The 19,281-nt window shown below is 47.0% G+C and overlaps 1 protein-coding gene across 4 annotated transcripts; it reads right to left on the bottom strand.

The window, feature by feature from the left end:
* Nucleotides 1-1,811: 1,811 nt before the first annotated feature.
* On the bottom strand, nt 1,812-19,236 carry kdm2aa (lysine (K)-specific demethylase 2Aa). Of its 4 annotated transcripts, XM_085275758.1 has the most exons (26): nt 18,289-18,975; nt 15,641-15,779; nt 14,541-14,619; nt 14,410-14,456; nt 13,760-13,938; nt 13,533-13,639; nt 13,371-13,464; nt 13,049-13,202; nt 12,864-12,979; nt 12,667-12,793; nt 12,336-12,565; nt 12,173-12,250; nt 7,865-7,992; nt 7,535-7,658; nt 7,312-7,440; nt 6,875-6,958; nt 6,449-6,697; nt 5,627-5,659; nt 5,441-5,546; nt 4,722-5,351; nt 4,485-4,638; nt 3,699-3,950; nt 3,450-3,613; nt 3,229-3,375; nt 2,660-2,878; nt 1,812-2,439 (listed from the first exon to the last, which is right to left on the bottom strand). In XM_085275758.1, the coding sequence occupies exons 1-26, from the start codon at nt 18,328-18,330 to the stop codon at nt 2,258-2,260; spliced, it is 3,993 nt and encodes a 1,330-aa protein (XP_085131884.1). In that variant the 5' UTR covers nt 18,331-18,975; the 3' UTR covers nt 1,812-2,257. The 4 variants fall into 4 exon arrangements, with proteins under 4 accessions (XP_085131884.1, XP_085131882.1, XP_085131881.1 ...); XM_085275756.1 differs by lacking the exons at nt 6,449-6,697; nt 18,289-18,975 and adding an exon at nt 19,079-19,236 and having other exon boundaries at nt 5,627-5,662; XM_085275755.1 differs by lacking the exon at nt 6,449-6,697 and having other exon boundaries at nt 5,627-5,662; nt 18,289-18,966.
* Nucleotides 19,237-19,281: the final 45 nt, after the last annotated feature.

Consider the following 19,281-nt stretch of genomic DNA (forward strand, 5'->3'; position numbering starts at 1 on the left):
TTTTGTTTGTTCGTGAGTAAATCGGTTTGGCTGAGATTAAAGTTATTAGATTAGACAAAATAAAACTTTATTGATCCCCGGGTGGGTTCCTCCTTGGTTTTCACACAGCTGACTAAACGTCAAACAGAAAACTGATTAAACAGAAGTATGAGACGGTCGAGAATTTATGCCAGTGTCCTGTAATATTTTAGATAGCAAGGAGCAGACGGCTGAGTTTATTAAACTCCACCGAGACAGCGGTGACGCTAATCAGAAGGCGAGACCATCCAATTTCACGGCCGTTTACTTTCCGGCCTACCCCGCGAAGGCCGGGTCCTCAGGAGGATGCAGCCCATGAATTTGGACACAGCTATTGTTTAAGAATATAATCCACCCACTGTTATCATCTTCAATGCCCTGTACCAACACAGAGCAGCTATCTGAACGCTGCTCCAACAGAGGTCGATCATCTTATTAATAATTTTACCTCCTCACTACGTACGACTCTGGATACTGTAGCTCCTGTGAAAACTAAGTCCTCAAATTCCCATAATACACTGGGTGTTTCCTTTTCCAGTCACCTTTCTCACTCACTATGTGTTAACAGACCTCTCTGCATTGAATCATATCTGTTATTAACCTCTGTCTCTCTTCCACAGCATGTCTTTATCCTGTCTTCCTTCTCTCACCCCAACCGGTCGCAGCAGATGGCCCCGCCCCTCCCTGAGCCTGGTTCTGCCGGAGGTTTCTTCCTGTTAAAAGGGAGTTTTTCCTTCCCACTGTCGCCAAAGTGCCTGCTCATAGGGGGTCAAAATATTGTTGGGTTTTCTCTGAATCTATTATTCTACAATCTACTGTACAATATAAAGCGCCTTGAGGCGACTGTTTTTGTGATTTGGCGCTGTGTAAATAAAATTGAATTGTAAAGCTACTTTACATTAGTTTTATGTGAAAAGTGTCACTTTTCATAATCTCTTTGTACCTTTCCTTCATGGTGTCAATAAAGTGCTGACAACTCAAAGAGCTTTACAGGTAACCAAACATTCATTTAGCACTCTTTGTTATCAAGGTAGTCTGGCAGACTGTCCGCTGATTCAGGAGGGGATAGCGTGCAGGGGAGTGGGTGTTGCAGACTTGAGATGTGATGGCTAATGGCAGGTACTAATCAGAAGGTTGGTGGTTCAATCACCAGCTGCTCTTGTTTGATAGAAAGCAAGTGAAGGTAGTAAAGGTGCACGTGTGTTGCATGAAGCAGAGTAGAAAACCACTATATAAGAGAAGACATTGAGTAAGTTGGTGCTGACAGGAGTGTGTGGGCCCTGGATGGGCTGACACCCCAGTGCAACATTGCATGGATCTCTCTGGATTAGCAGACTGGGACGGTTCCCATCTTTAATCCTCTAAAGCCTAACCTGTTGCCGGGCGTGTCCTACTCGGGGAGGCCCTGTGGTAGACCGAGAACATGCTGGAGAGTTCTCAGCTGGCCTGGGAACTCATTGATGTTCACCTGGATAAGACGGAGGTCTGGACTTCTAGTGCTGGATAGGAGGATGAAGACTGACGGATAGTTCTTGGAAAGTCTGTTATCAGAACACCTCACCCTTTGAACCTGCAGTAGTCTTGACACACTGCAAACTCAGAAAACAGCCCAACTAATCAGATATGAAGCAGTGTGAGTGCATATGTGGGTGCCTGCTGGAGGCGCTGAGCTGGTGGCCACGCTGCAGCTCCCTGATACAATGTTTCCATGTGGGGCACAATTCATCAGATACACCGGCTGTTTCGACACATCTGTAAACACAGTGCTTAACAAATGGGCACAGAAACATGGACTCTTAAAGTTTTATATGCTACACTGTCATATATGAAACAAACAACATATGTACACAGGCAATCAGTGTTAAGACGCAGAAGAGCAAAACACTGACCACCAAGACTTTAACTTCCCAAGTCCCCTGAACAAAAACGGGGGTTCTACGTTAGGTGAACATTTTAGACATGAAGGAAACGCAAACGTAACAGAGCTTCGTATTCAGGCAGTAACTCGAGATTCAGGGAACAATCTGATCTCCTGGTGATAGTTTGGCAGCATTTGCAGATAACACGTTTCAAGCGTACAAGTGTTTCTTGTAGACCAGACTAACAGAAATGCTTGAACAATGACATCAGACGACACGGGGACTTGAAGGCAGCCTTTTTGGCAGCTTTAATGCTTCAGTCCAACGTCGGCAGCTTGTGTGATCATAAATAAAATGTTTGTGTTTAGTGTGTGCTCATGTTAATCCAGGCGCTGGATGAGTTTCTCCTCCATCATGCAGTAGACAGCTACGTGGAACAGGTCGGAGATGAAGGCGTCGCAGGCTCGTCTGCTGACGCCTTTACAGCCTCTGAGGTCGAGCAGGGTCAGAGAGGAGAGGCGCTTCAGATAGGACAGGCAGCCATCGGTCAGCTCATTGCAGCCTTCAAACACACACAGACACACATTTAATGTCTTCATATGATTTTCAGGCTTTGGATCAAGAAAGAAGAGCAGCTATGAACGACCACGTGTCATCATTAGTGGCCAACAGAAGTTGTTTCCTGCAGGAATCAAAGGGATGAGGGTCTGCCAATGGAACAGCAGCCTTCCTATACTCGGGTGTGTGAAAAAGCCAACAGTGATCAGTGTGTTTGTTCAAACCTGCCAGCGTGAGCTCGGTGAGGTTATTGCGTGTGTGAGTCCCAGCTGCTGCCAACAGGGCGACCGAGGAGTCTGTTAAATCCTTGCAGTGAGCCAGGTCCAGCCTCTCCAGCTGCGGCATGTGGCGCTGCAGGAGCCTCAGAGTGGACTCAGTGATGTCCAGACCGGACAGGCGGAGCGTCACCATGTTCCTCAGTCTGCTGCGGGATGACTCCAAACCTGCGCGCACACACACACACACACAGCAGACTCTGGCTTGTATTCTGATCACACAGTATCCCACGAGCTGTACAGGTGTACTACTACTACTTTTGATTTGGTCACATGTGTCTGGAGGAAGGTTTCTGTGCTTCTTTAGATCTCTGCTGGTTACACCTGGAAACATTTTGTGCTTGATGAAACAAACCCAATCACAAGCTTTCAGCTGATCACAATCACACTAAAGAACATGTCCCGAGCTGCTCGGCAGTGCGGCCACTGAACTTCAAGCAGTGGCGGTGCAGCCCCTCCCAGTGCTTGGAGGAGGAGTGGGGTGAAACACAGCTCACTGAGCCCACCGTGCCACTGACCAGGCAGCGTGACGATCTCTTTAATCTGGGCGTCTGTGACGCCGTCGCACCAGCGCAGGTCTAGCAGCCGTAGATGGGGCAGAGTGGGAGAAACCATTGCCGACAGACAGGACCAGGGCAGACCAGTCACACTCAGCTCTCTCAGACCTGAACACAAACAAAGGTTTAGTAAGACTCTCCAGGACAGGAGACATTCGCTTTGGGACGCCGCGCGTTCGTACCTGGGAGTCTCGTTAGCAGGCAGTTCAGCTGTCTCTTGGCCATGGGCGTCCAGGAAAGGTCCAGAGAGGTGGGCTGTCGTTTGACAATGCCTGCGAGGGCCTGATTGCTGAGCGGGCTGCACCGACTCACATCCAAGTGGCTCCACAGACGTTTGTCACAGCTCCTGCATAGGGGAGGAAGCGGTGGTCGTTTCATAAGCAGCGCGGAGCTTTGCATGTACAGAACAAGGTGACGCGAGGGTAACGTACCACTTGTACCAGGCCTTACAGACAGTCATGCAGGCCAGCAGCTCAGCTCTGTTCAAGTATCTGAACACAGACACCCAGACCTCCTTCTCCCCGCCTCTCTCATTGCCCACATCCTTAAAGGAGAGCAGAGACGGCAACGATGGAGAAGACAGGGTGGAGGACGCAGGGTGAGCAGCAGCTTCCTCTTCCTCTGAAGAAGACGCGGAGCGAGTTCGAGCGCCTCTCTCACCACGGCTACCACGCAGGCGAGGCCTATGACGACACAGCACAGCGTAGTTCTTATGTGCGATACAATCACGCACATTTGACACGGGCAGGAAAAAGCTGAGTCACTCCGTTATGGACCGAGTCTGGTCATCTAATGTTCACCATACATCCAAACAGCCTCATCCCCAATAAGATCTCCACTCTGGCCTCTTTTCTGTGCTTTTATCCAGTGACTGTCGTTTAATATTTTAAACAGTGGACTGTGCAGAGCTGGCCAGCAGCAGACAGCCCAATCATGGTGAATGGACCGGTTCTTATACAGCGCTTTATACACCCATTCACACAAGCACTCATTCTAACTGCCTAACATTCACACACGTTCACACTCTGATGGATGCATCAGAGAGCAACATGGGGTTAGTATCCTGCCCAAGGTTATTTGGTGGAACCGCCAGCCTGCTCTGCCACATGAGCACAGCAGCTGACTGTCCCAGGACTGCTCAGAGGTATCGGACATCATTGAATCATGGATGGAACACCAACACGTGACACGAAAGCTCAATATGTGCTAAAGTCTACCTGCCGGGTCCTCGTGGGGTTATGCTGTCAGCCGCGGGGTCTGTGCACCTGAGCCGTGCAGGTTTGGACAGAGCGCCCTTTCTCTGAATAAAGCCCTGCTGCCCTGCAGCAGTCCTCGGGCCCATGGCTGCTTCCAGCTTTGGAACTATGGAGCCTGAGGCATGAAAAGAGCCTTCTGTTACTCATGCTGCGCCTGCAGATGTGAGCCAATCCTAAGCTGCTGTGCTGGTTTCTTACCACACTGTCTCTTGGCCTTGTTGGGGCGCTGTAGAGTCACCGTCAGGTAGGAGCCACTCAGCAGGTCATCGCTCAGATCAGACACCAGCAGGACCGGAGGTTCTGGGTCCGAATCCCAGCGGCCTTCCTCCTCCACCTCTTCCTCCTCATCATCCTCCAGAGTGTCCATCTCCTCCTCTTCAGGGTCAAACTGCCCCTCGCTGTCTACGTCTTCATCCTCATCATCATCGGTCCTGCGCCGTCTCCTGTGTCGACGATGCTGTTCTTTATCTCCGTCCTCGCTGTCCTCCTCTTCCTCATCCTCTTCATCATCATCGTCGTCCTCGTCGTCGTCGTCATCATCCTCGTCGTCATCGTCGTCCTCGTCAGATTCGTCAGACTCATCTCCTCTTCGCTGCATTCTGGAACCTCCGCGCAACCTGACCCCTCGTCCTCGGCGTCCAGCGTCCCTCATGCCAACCCCTCGCTTGAGCTTGAGGACAGAAGATGATCCCGGACTCACGAGCCCGGCTCTGCTGCCTCTGTGGGCCGAGCCTCCTCTCAGCAGGCCTCTCCTGTTAGCGCCAAAGGCCCTCTTGGAAGAGTGAGTCCCACCCCGAGCGTGAAGTGCCATCTTTCTTCTCTGAGAGGCTGCACGTGGAAGAACAAAGAATCAACTCTTGTTTTCTTGATGCTGTCGCTAACTGAATCGATGAAAACAGATTTTAACAGCCACAAACCTTCATCGTCATCGTCACTGACGGAGTCTTCTCCATCGCGGCTGTGGCGCTGGCGTCTGTAGATCTTAGCCATACGAGCGTCAAGCAGAGAGGAGGACTTCCTTTTCTGGACAGCGTGGGAGGAATAATCAAAGTGATGGGAGACATAACAAATGATCTTAGAGGAGGGATCTGAGGAACACTCACCAGTGGAAGGCTGTCACCTCGGTCACCTTTAGGCTGCTGCAAAGACAAAATGGATTCTTTCAGAGTAGAAACGACCAACAGCTCAACTCAAAATCTCGATCAAACACTGGAACAACACAAACATGGTTTTTTTAATCCCTTACAAACCCGTCCACACATCAGCATGCTTTTACATGGACCAATCAGTGCTCACGGTGTGCACACCATCAGACATGTACATGAAATCCTGTCACAGTCGGCATTTATCGAGCTGAGAGCGACCTCCACCACAACCACAGAATTAGCGCTGACGATCAGACACTCATTTTTGACTCAGTACCTATCTAGCTTCAGAGAAAGGCCATTTGTCACTGAACACAAGCGCAATGAGACGATGCAGAGGGTACTCGTGTTTGTTTACTGCTCTCCGATGCTGGGAGCAGCAGAATGATTAGCACGCTCGCAGGAAATGGTTCAAAATATCCATTTCCTGTTCACAGAACGTCAGTCAGTGCTGATTCAGCAGGTCCACAGAACACCAACAACCACGTTTGTATTTATATAAAACACCTCAGTGTGTCACAGGCTAATTATACAGACCCTCAGTATAACATATGTGTGCAGCCATAAACGGATATTTGCTGCTTTACAGCTGGAGTCAGGATGAGACCCTCACTGCGTCCCAGCACGGACACTAAGCCCGGGGCACTGACTCGCTGACATCCTTTAGACCAAGCTTTGTGTCTCTTCTCTTAAGAAAGAAAAAAAAAAGATGGCAAAGAAAAAGGAGTGATGTAAGCGACAGACGGGTGGATTTATGCACAAACAGGCGGCACCTCTCACCAGTCTCGAGCTGATTGGCTGAGAAGGCAGAGGGGCCGCCACCAAGAGAAGTGACGCTGAGGAGGAAGAGCAGGAAGGAAGAGAAGGAGCAGGGAAGAAACCACAGCGGACAACCTCCCCGTCCTGATGGGGGCCCACAGGACCCCCTACGCTAGGTGAGGGCCCCGGACCCAGCCTGAGGACCAGGGGGCCGTGGGGACGGATACGCTGTTGGTGGCCAGCAGCCAGCGATTCATCACTGCCTGATGACTGTGACGGAATTAAATCAAAGTCAAAAATAAATAATAATAATGAAAAACAAACAGGAGACATAAGCCCATTAGATCTGTCACACTGTGTGTGTGTGTGTGTGTGTGTGTGTGTGTGTGTGTGTGTGTGCGCGCGCGCGCCCAGGCTGTAACAGTGGCTAATTAATGCATTGTGTACCTCTGGATCAGTGATGCCCTGCACACACTTCGGGCACTCCCAGCAGCTCGGGAGGTCTTTATTCACCACGCCTTCCCCCTGAACCTGCAGACAAACATGCAGACAGTTACTCATGCTAGCACACAGGACTGATGAGAAGAAAGACACAGTTGAGTCACAATCTAAGGCTACGTCCACACGTCCACGGGTATTTTTGAAAACGGAAAATCTCCGTTTTCAAAAATACCCGTGTACGTGTGGACGTAGCCTCAATACAACCTGGAACCTTCATGTTTGTGCCTTCAGACATGCTGTCATAGTTACTAAGTTACGAAGTTACGGTCATAGTTACTAAGGATCCAGCTTCTATTTAAGATGTAGCGAGGCTACGAGCGCTGAACTGTCAACAACAAGACGAGCACATCCCACTGAGTTGCTATATGCTCCGTGTGTCGTACTGTGAGGCAGGCAGGGTGGACGATCTGGGCACAGTTGGAGCATTCCATCAGAGTGAGGGAGGGGTCTCCGGTCTCCTCCTGATTGGGCTCTTTGCAGATCTCACACACCGCAGACAGAGGCAGGCCCGGCTGGAAGAGACGGGTCGTCAAGTATCTCACACACGCATACATGTTGCTAATTACAAAGACAATGACTAATAAAAACAAGGACCGAGTTACTAACAGAGAGACACTGTCGTAGGACACAGGTCTGCTTTAACTTCCCTGGGCCTCCAAACTTCTTCATGTCTCTGCAGAAGTTGCAGTCTCCACACTCAGGTCTCATACAGGCTTCACAGCGTTTACACCTGCGCGCACACACACAAGGACAGAACAGGATGGCTTAAAACGAAGCACGGGGCTGTGGCACATAATGAAATCCAAACATGAAAATCATTTCACTGCACTGTAAATAGTTAAAACATTTGGTATGTTGTCTTAAATATGAAGAAAAACTGCATCGTGTTTTTATATGAACTGAACAAAAGGTTTGACACAGGTACGACTTCCTTACCTGACCCTGCGCCGTCTCAACACGGACATGGAAGACGCTGGTTTTTGAGGTCGTGGAGTGATGGGAGTGGAGGACAGTTTAGGGCGAGGTGGTGGTGGGGGAGGGGGAGGAGGTTGGTACCATGATGGCTGGAAGCATAAGAGAAAAACACTTTAATGTGTTGTCCTTGGGACATTTGTCTTCTAAAGAAATCTTTTGCTATCAAAAATGTGTAACAGAAGTTATTCATTACTGTGCTATGCATGACTGGAATAAGTTTTAAGTAATTTCATTTATTTATGGGGTTTTTATAACACCTGTGGTCCTCGAGGACAAAAGTCCCCAAAGTACAAGGTGTTGCAAACAACCTACTGCTTTCAAACACCTTTGATCTTGGATCACTGATGTGTGGGCTCAAGCAAAGGTCACAACAACCACAACAACATTCAATTAAGTTTTATTTACACAGCGACAAATCACAACAACAGTCACATCAAGGTGCTTCATATTGTAAGGTCGACCCTACAATAATACATACACACAAAGTAGCTCACAGGCCTCCACTGCTCTGGAGGCCTGTGAGCTACTTTTTTAAACCATGTTGTGCAAAGCAATGACCAGTAGGACAAAGCACATATTGTCTTTAATATAATGAGGAGGAAGAATCACTGTTCAGGAAGATCCAGGGTTAGAAGATATAGAAAATATTGTCAATATTTAGAGCACATGCTACCCTTTCTCTGAAAAAGCACATCAGCCACCTGCAGAAGTGGAAGAAGGCTATGAAGTGAAGAAAAGTGATGAAGAATCTGAACTATGTTCAAGTAGGTTCTCAGGCATCCAGGACATGGTAGTCTGAGGAGCTTGGAGAGAAAGTGACTGGGCTTCTTGAAGTTTCTTGAATTTTCAGAATGTGAAACTGAAATAGAAGATGTGTCAGAGGACTACACATCATCCATTTCAATTATGATGAAGACAAAGAATCAAGCAGGAAAGAGGAATCAGCTGAGACAGAGGAATATTTGCAGTAACGTGAGGAAACACTGATCTGGTCTTCTAACCTTCCCAGTGACAGACGATGCCTGACTCTCTCATGTGCCTCAGAGAAAGATGATCTACCACAGTCCAAGCACATGTGCCAGGTCCCATACTCCTTCAGTGGCTTTTCTACTCGAGTACTGAAAGCATTATACACAGTGTATTCTGCTTGTATTCTGCTTTTTAACGTTCACATGCCAATGGATGCATCAGAGACCAAGTTGGGGTTCAGTAACTTGCCCAAGGACACCTTGGTAAGAACTCCAGACTAGAGCACACAGAGATTGAACCAACAACCATCCAATTAGCAGATGACCTGCTCTACAGCCAACTCAATGATGAACAAGGAGGGACAACAAGAGAGGAAGAAAAATGGACCGAATGCAGCTGTAGGCATATGTGGGTGTGTTGATTCTTACTGCCGTGCATCCAGTAGAGTCGCTACGGCCAGTTTATGACATCCTGAGTCTGGTAGAGAAGTTTTCATGCTGACACAAGATTAATCATAGAAGCACAAAAAGGACATCATTTCTTGATAAAGACACAATAGATGATCGTCGTTCATGACACAAACGTGCTCCCATTTGAGGTGTATGATGTGTGTTGGTGTTGACTTGACTTGAAACACAAGTGGGTGTTCCTCCTGCTGTGATGTAAGATCCTGGTACTGATGTGACTGTATGAGCACCAAGTCCCCTTCAGAGGACTCTGTCCCCTCCAACAGAACATCCAAGTAAACCAGGGAACTTTGAGACAAAAACACGGGCAGCATGTGATGCAGGTCCAGCTGTACATGGAACATGCTCGTGTGCGATGGCAAACCGTCTGTCCTGCAGTCAGGACACGAGTTGTCCCTAACATTGCAGGTTTCCAAAAGAAAACAATCACCTGTAACAGCTTGTTTACTGTATATGCCCCTTGGCCTGCAACTGCAGAAAGAATGCTGTCCATGATGGGACCAGTGCAGAGGAATAAACCTGAGCTTCCTCCTGCACTTGGGTCAAATATGGACACGCCTTTGTCCTCATGAAAGTTTGCCTTCACTCAGACTCATGCCCTCCTACCATGCCAAAATATAGAAAACTGTCAGGCAATGAGTTGGAATAAAGTTGAATAAAACCTTGAAACACAGAGATGGATGATATTTTATACTTGTTGCTTCAAAGCAAACGGGGTCATTTTTGAGCCCAGAGGACAACAGATGTGATTATGTGCTGCCAGTAAAAAACTTGTAGTTTAAAAACAGCTTTCTAAATTAACTTTGACATAAACCCGTCTGTGATCATCTGTTAAAGCAGCCGACTCTGGTTGTGAAACGATCCTCACGATTTCTGATGATTTAATTTATTTTGTACCCGAAAACAGAAAAAATTCATTTTTATGAGGTTTTTATCAGACTTACATTTGAAATGGAATAAAAGGAATTGTGTTTGAATTAAGTTTTAATTAAAAGTGTGGGAAAAACAAACTTCATATTAATTATGCATCAGTCAAACCAGATGGGGACATTGTTGTCCCCTGAGGACCACAGCTGTGTGGAAATCAGGAGGACATTATGAGGGACAGACAAGCTCTACAGAGGGTTGTGCGGTCAGCTGAGCGCACCATCCGCTCCGAGCTCCCTGACCTGCACTCAGTCTACAGCAGGCGGTGCTGGACCAAGGCCAGGAAGATGGTGAAGGACCTCAGCCATCCCAACAACAGACTGTTCTCTCTGTTGAGGTCAGGAAAGCGATTCCGCTCCCTGAAGACCAACACAGAGAGACTGAGGAGGAGCTTCTTCCCGCAGGCGATACGGTCTCTCAATCACACCACCACACAGTACTGACCCACACATATGGTTCTTACACACACACTGGACTTTCTGGACTTTGGTTTTGCACAACACTGGTCACTATATTCTTCATTTCCGGTTAATACTTGTACAGCTGCTGTTATTGTGTATATATTTATTTATATTTCTTCATACATTCTTATATAGTTCTATATTGTGTATTTTGTTGTACAGTTATTTTATTTTCAACTTTAATTTATATATTTTATCTTATTCTTCCCAGTTAAATTTACCCTTCATTCTAATTTGTGTTGTACAGTTATTTCATTTTTAACCTTAATTTATATTTTATTCCTTCCTAGTTAAATTTACCCTTTTTAATTTTTCATATTTATTTCCTATCTTATTCATAGCCTTTTCCTTTTTTGTTTTCTTTAGGTCACGAGCAGTTGTCCAAGCGTTTCACTACATATCGTACTGTGTATGACTGTGTACGTGACAAATAAAATTTGAATTTGAATTTGAATTTGAATGAGGGTTAATTATTTACACTAGAAAATGACTTTGATCACTTGGACTTGATGGATTGTTCAAAGTCAGTTACCAGCAGTCCAGCACACTGGGACGGACATTAGCAGTGGAAGCTGGTACGATGACACAGGAAGTATACATGCTGCCTTCAGAAGCCGCCACAGCGGACCATCAGCCCCTATCTCACCCTGTCCCAGCACCCCCTGCATGTCCTCCTTCACTACATCCATGAACCTCCTCTGAGGCCTTCCCGTTTCCCTCCTCCCTGCTGCTTCTCTTCTTATCAGAGCTTATGCACCATCAATCGCTAAAGGTCAGGACAGAACAAGTGTGCGAACGACTAAACATCTGGTAGTCATCCTACCCAGTCCCAGTTTGGCTGTATAAGGAAACACATTTACCTCCGGGTGACCCGGGTGACCCCCCCCCGTGAAGCATAAGAAAACAGATGGGGGAAAGAAAAAAAAAAAAATAAGAGCTGAATATTGGCTTTATGTGCATGTTATTGTTATATAAATAATTTGTTGTTGTTGTGGTCCGTTTGCACGGCTGGTCACAGGGACTTTTACGACTGCTCGTAATGTCCGAACAAACATCTGGACGCTCGATTGACACACATCTTTGTGCGCACGCACGGTTAGCTCTGCTGGACAGACGAGACCAGAGTGGACGTGTTAGCACGTGTCCAAACTTGGTGCCGTGTATTATGACCACAGTCGGCACAAACAGCTCAGAGTGCAGAGCTGAGGATCTGCAATCAGTGTCTGTAACGCAGAGTTAAATGAACAGCACACACAGAAACTGTTATGTGTGTTAAAGGTTTAAAAACTACCGAGTCACGAGGCGTACTTCACAGGACTGTGGACAGGATCATAAACCTCCTTCATGTGACTCAGTCTCTCTCTGCACAGACGGAGTGCTCCACGGACCAGAGGCAGGGTTACCATGACAAGTGTGCAGTCTGTTGGTGAATAAAGACCGCTTACCCTCTTCGGCCACCTGACGATGGGCCGTCCTGTGTACGACATGCTGGGATTGTCATTAGCGTGCTCCTTCAGTAGTGCCTGCAGGACAGCAGAGACATGAGCGTGACAGAAAGAACCGCGAGGCTCACATGGAGTTCCACGACGACATACAGACGAGCGATACCTTGATGTGTGTGATGAGCGCCGGGGCGTTGTGTATCCCTGCTGGGACACACTTCTTGTTAGAGGGCAGAGCTTCCAGTTTACCCAGCAGGTTCCAGAGTCCCTCCAGTTCAAGGGGGGTCAGGTGGACCTTAAGTGGAAGCTTCTCAGAGTCTTCCTCACTGCCAACACCCTCCCCCTCAGTCTTCAGCTGCTCACTGACTGGATCTGAGCCACACAGATTCTTCAGACCTTCATGAAGGAAATAAGAAATACTCAGAACTGACCAGTATGGCCCACACAACACGCATGTGTGTCCCCCAGTGGGCAGTGACTGCGGGCTGTGTACATACCAATGCCCAGGGAGTGTTTCTGAAACTCTGGGGTGAGGTAGGAGGTCTTCGTCAGGCTGAAGACGTAGCGTTCCAGCACGTACCAGCACATCTCATAGTAGAAGGGGTAACGAAACTTCGCTGGAACCTGCAGGAGGTAAAAAGATTAAAGTCTATTCACGTTCATTCAGCAGCTCATGCAGAGCCTGCTCACCTACCCGCGTTCTGTCCTCTATGCTACAGATGTTGAGCTGCATGGGGATGTTAAAGCTGTGCAAGAAGTTTCCTCCAAAGACCATCGAGTCCACCGGGGTGTAAACGGCATGAATCCAACCTGTAGCACACAGTGATTATAATACCACAGGACTGCTTCTGCAGGTAGTGAGTGCACGTCAGTGTGTACCTGAGGGTATGATGAAGGTGCAGCCCCGCTTCAGTTCAACCCTTTGGCAGTCAGACGCTCTGTCTCCCAAGAACACATCTCCTTGTTTCCCTGACAGTACCCAGTTCTCATAGAGCTCCAGGTTCTGAGGAGTCGGAGGAATCAGCCAAAACACCTGCAAACAAAAGTGTAATTCACTGTGCTCTGCTGTGGGACAAAACAAGACACTTTCAGGAGGCCCCTCCCCTTCTAGCCTGTTCTTTATACTTGACAGGACTTATGCGTTGACCCGAAGCTGTAACGGGAAAGAGATCGTCTCTTAGCCGGCCCCTCGTGGCCTCACCTTGCTCCCTCTCAGTATGTGGTACCATACTGAAGTCCCACCGAAGTCGATGTGGAAGTCTGTGTAGCAGCCCTCAACACTCATCAGACAGTACCTATGGAGACATCATCGTCATCACGGCTCACATCCTGCCGCTACACTTGCCTACAGCAGGACACTTACTTCTGTACTTTGGGGTACTGCATGTCATTGATAGAGTTAGTCGAGTCTCTCTGTCTCTCTTTCAGATGCCGAGGCCACATGTTGTCCACCCAGTCGATCAGATCGACCTACACGTGCAAACGTGAGACAAAATACAAACAGTGAGAAAAAACAAACAGATTAAAATCACTTTAAAGGTTTTTATTTCCTGTCAGCAGTTCCAGTCAAACAGGCCTGCAGGTACATACTGTGGCAGGCCTCTTGACCCAGTTCTCCAGTTTGGTGTGGCTGAACTCCAGGCTGATAACATTATAGAGCTTCTCTCTCTGACACGGGGGGGTCTCATAGTAACGTGTCCACTGGGCCATGGACATCTCGGTCCCCTTCTGAGTGCTCACATCCATCACATCTATCATGCGTCTGCTACCTGAGAGGGGAGCCTTCTGTTAGACACAGCGTGACACAAGAGGCTGCTCACAACAGCTGGGCGGATGTCGAGCTTCTCCAGAAACCTCACTGAGTGAGGAGCATCAAGACAACGTTCAAAGTAATGACTTTATTTATCATTTTGTCCTTAAGTTGATCAGCAGTGAGTGTTTCACATACAGGCTCATTGGCTGAAATGGCTCTATATGAATAAAATTCAGTTTGTGCTAATCTGAAGCTACCTGTACACCTATGGACATGATTCAGTTAGAAATCACCTCTAATTAGTATCACTGACAGTTATTTTCAACAATTAGGTTCAATTTCTTCTTTGTTTTTAATAGAAAACCCCGTATTTTAAATAAGTGTGTAATTACAGCATTTATTACCTAAATCACTGCGTTTGTACAGCGAGGCAAAGCCAGGACTGAAGCTGATGCTTAGTAGCAGTGTGTAACTGAACGAGCCTTACCGACAAACATCTTGACGTCATTGACGCTGAAGTCAGGATCTGGCATCCTGCAGAACCAGAGGACACAACATCATTACATCAGCTCAGTTTATAGACGTATTTAATAACACTGAAGTTACACAGGGGCCTACTTGATTCCCAGTCCATCAGGCTTCTCAAAAACGACGGGGTCCCTCAGACCACCTCTCTGAATGAATGCGTATGTAAAGTCTGCAGAGAAATATACAAGCGTCATTCAACACAGGACTATAATCCATAGGACAAGAAGTACTGTCCTATGGATAATTAGGACAGTACTGTTGTTTCTTATATTAGGCCAGCTTCCATCCTTCCACCAGATAAAACCTCCACAAACGCCAGATTGACACGAGTTTATTTCTACGCTCTGTGACTGGTGTGTTAGGTTTCTTGGGATTTGCAGATTTCACGGGGAGGTGATGTCAGAGTGCATGCAGCTGACCTTTTACAGTCACATGTATGAGCACAGCTCATGACATCACAGTGAACACCGTGTGCACTGTCCAGGGTCCTGAAAGCACATCTTTGTGTGGCATCCTAATAAACTGGCATATCTCACTCTTCAAGCACGATCTCTCAAATTTCTGTGACACCACCTCAGTGCAGCAACGACTGCTGCTTTATAAGACATGTTTCTTCATTTAAATATTCCCTCGCTATAAGATTCTAAGAAGCAAAGAAAAAAGCGTCAGGCTCTGAAAAATAAAGCTCAGACGCAAAGACTCAAAGCTTAAACCCATATAAGAAACACAAAGACACTATACCTACGAATACAGTGTGTTTGTACACGTCCAGCCATCTCTCTCACACACACAACAATAAAAGTCATTTGGTTTGATTTGACAAGGGGAGTGGCCTAGTTTATATTGCGAGGATCGAACCAATCTGCAACAACAGGTATGTGGACGAGCCGAACAACGCACCTGGTAAGAGCTTAACAGTGCACAGACTCTGCAGACGGGATCGTTTCTGCCCAACTGCAGGGTCCCCTAGTGTGAGCTGCTACGGGCAAAAATTATGGGTAGTGTCATCTGTAGCGCTTTTACCATGTGATACGACCTTGACCCAGTTAAATCAGCTGATGTCTACTGTCACACAAACGCTGAACGTAATATGTTGATGTGGGTGTGGCTGTTGGACTGCTGGACGGACAGAACCCAGGACACACTCCCTCCCTTTGGGAGAGAACGATGGAGACAGTGTTCACACCAACCTTTTCCATCCATGCGAAGCACTCGGTCAGAGCTGAACCTCTCACTGTTAACCTTCTCCTCCAGGTCAAACATCCTCCTCCCATCAATCTCCTCATCTGAGATGCCATCATCATGGTAACGCTGCTGGTTACGAGCACGCTAGAGAGGAGAACAGAGTAAGAGGGATGGTAAAAGACAGAGGACTGAAGTGCTTTGGATGGACATTAACCCAAACTGGACAGTCCTTCTTATCAAACCAACCGCAAAAGAAAAAGTCCAAAGTGGCGCTTCACAGAGTGGCAGCTAAAAGGATAATAGGTAACCATTTCTACAGCCTCGTGCCAAATATCTGAAAACTAATTATGGTTCATGAGCATTAGGTTCTGTAGGGGAAGCTTCCCAGCACTGCCAAGTGTTCACTCACAGGGATCACCTCTGTCGTATCCTAGGCCTGACAGCAGCTACTGAGTACTGAATGGGTATAAATGAAATGGGCTTGAATGACAGTCCACGTTAGGGCCCACCTCAATTCTTTTTGACCAAGAAGATGAAAACGGCTTCATCGTGAAGCATCAGGAACTATAAAATCAGCACTTTAATAGATTCATTGTCCTCAAAACGATCCGACTTTGGGCCCGAGGCTGCAGCCTCCCACAGGAGACACCGAGAGGACACCAGCGCACCACGGGGCCGACACACGGAGACAAGTACACACAGAACTTAATCGGATTCACGTGCACAGGTGTGAACTCCAGCAAAGGGAGGAAGAGGCATGTGTGATCATCATCATCATCATGTTAGTCCAGGATCGAGACTGCAACTGATCATCACATTGTTGTGATTAGGGCTGTGCCATATCGTACCGTTCACGGTAATACCGGTGTAATGTTGGGCAATAATAAGAAAATGAAATATGGCGATAGAATATGGGTAAAACGCGCATGCGCAGTGCCTTTGTTTACATACGCACATGGAGGAACAATCATGGCAGCGACGGAGAACGACAAGAGCGAAAGTGGATCGTTGAATGAAACGAACCAGAACTGGTTTGTAAAAATGCTGCAGCTTCAGTGGTGTGGAACTGGTTTAGCTTTCGTCCATCAGATACACAACAAAGCACTGTTTTTGGTAGCGCATGCTAGCGGGCCGTCGTTATTACCGAACACGGCGCTCAAGAATCTATCAAAGTACGACTTTGCTGAACTATGAAGCCGCACCACTGGATGGATTGTCTTGCTGACAGATTGGTTAAACTGTCAGCAACGAATTTGCACTGTTACATTTTTATACAACTTTAATGTGCATACAAACAAACAAACAAACAAACAGCTGCTTGTTTAAGTGAAAATACATTGATTTTTTTTGCACTAATAAAGTTGAGATGTAAAGTATTTTGTCTCGTGTCAATTATATCGTCAGTTATTTTGTTATCGCAAATGTTTAAATATATATGGTGATAAGTATTTTGGCCATATTGCCCTGCCCCAGTTGTGATGTATAGTTGTTTATAGCAGAGTCTTCTGGAGCAAACCACGAGCTCTAAGTGTTAATAAACAAGTTATCAACATAAATTAACAGCCAACTTATTTCACTCATGCTGGTTTGCTAGTGTTACTCTTTTTAAGCACCTGCTGACTTCTTTTATAATGCTAACTGAAAGCTCAGGCGACGTCATTGGCTGGCTGCAACATTTATCCTGGCCCTGCATCATTATTTTGATGATGTCAAACAGATACTTGGGGTACAGACTGATAACACACGTACACTGAACCCGCGTGTGAAACGTGCGTCCATCACAGTCTTCATGTTCCTCAGGACTCTTACCTTATTAGGTCCTTTTTAAAGAAAATAAACCTGGAGTTGAAAATGATGGGGAAAGGCGCTGGGTGCCATCTTATCCTAACCCCTCATACTAACATACACACACTCTTCATTAACTGATGCCTCAGGCACAGATTCATTAGTACTTTTGGCTGTTGGTCATTATAAGTCATTCAGCATTTTCCTTTGTATAATGTACAAGTACTAAAAGGTTAACTATAGAGTTTCCCTCAATTACCTCCTTATTAGCTGCATTTTCACAGTAAATAACAAAGTTCTGTATATGAATTTGCCTACGATTTCAAAACACTTCTAAGGAACATGAACAGTAAGTCTGCAGGTACACAAAACTGCAAGCAGCAGGCGTGTCTGTTTACTCACAAACAGACACACTTGAGAAAAAAATTTGGACATGAAAGCAAAGTGCTGGTTATCACCACTCCACACCTGCCCGGTAGCAACTGCCATGTGTTGGCCAGAGAGAGGACCACTGTGTTTATTTGGTAGATCAATGAAAGGACTCAGTTACTTGAGAGGGAGTTGCCCACAGCTCTCTTCAGTTTGACACCCTGCTCTACAGCATATCTTCCAACAATACCACCCGCTGTGCTTCACCCTCACGGACCCGGCGCATACTGTGATGCAGCTTTGTCAGATATGGTACTGCACAAGACGCACGTGAACCTGAAGCTCAGAGATAAAGTTGCAGTGATTTGACCGAAGGCAGACACTGAGCGTTGAGACTGCTCTGCGTCCCTGCATCCTGCAGTGGTCTCCCGCTGTAACAGAAAACAGGGCTCAGGCTGAGGTAGCAGAACCAGCGTGTTGGAATCTGCCCGACACTTACCAGTCTTTTGCTGCAGCGCGGTTTGGAATCATCCATTTTCATTCATGGAACCAAAGGCGGGTCCGGAGTGCCACTACAGACACCAGTGGGCAGCGATGGTCCCACAGGAGCCGTCACTGTGCTGTCCTGGCAGGGCTCGCTGCCTACCTCTAATTCACCGACTTCTTACAATTTAGTCGCATACAGAGCCGGACTCGCTGGCGTTTAGAAAATCCGACAGGACGGTTTAATGTTCGAGCTTCTTTATCTGGTTTTTAACAGCCTCTCTAGCTTACGTAGCTGCCCTGTCACTACCCTACAGAGACAAAACGACATGACTCCGGAACGGCTATCAACATTTAAAAAAACAACAAGAAGCTGGCACTATTACTTGCTTTAGTCCTAGCATGGTAATAAAGTTAGTTCCTTCTCCGAACAGCCGCCATTTTCACTATACCCCGCCCACAAACGGACACTGGACCATTCACACTCATGCCCACGACCCTTTCATTGGACTACAGCTGTGCCACTCACGCGAAAGAGCTGTAATTTCTGATTGGATATGGCCAGCCAATCAACATATAAAGAAATTGGGAAGCAACCAATAACAGCACACTTCCAAAACAAGCTCACATCTAATTGGTTGATATAGTCAAAACAGGTCGACTAGTGGACAAACGCGTAATCAGTCATAAGAACTAGCCAATCGTGCTAACAGTTATCACAATAACCACCGTCTATCACTCAATACAACTAGTCATTACTTTCAAATAACACGATTACACAAAAATAATGCGTTTTAAATGCCTACCCCCATCGCAGCGGAGATCCGTCCACTTACAAACACCCGCCGTAATCGGAGACGTATTACGCCCTCTGTGGCCTGTTTTCTTCTCTCAGAGGCACACGGCGGACGGACACGTTTTGTAGCCTTCAACCCAACAAGGAAGTGCCCGCCGCCCCATAAATGGAAGTGCACTTTGAACAGCTTACTGTTGATTGGCTGGAGAATGT

Source organism: Mchenga conophoros, linkage group LG6, assembly GCF_057382185.1.
Source record: "Mchenga conophoros isolate Kocher_MC1m ecotype Shallow Benthic linkage group LG6, M_conophoros_male_GT1.1, whole genome shotgun sequence".
NCBI classification, from domain to species: Eukaryota; Metazoa; Chordata; class Actinopteri; order Cichliformes; family Cichlidae; genus Mchenga; species Mchenga conophoros.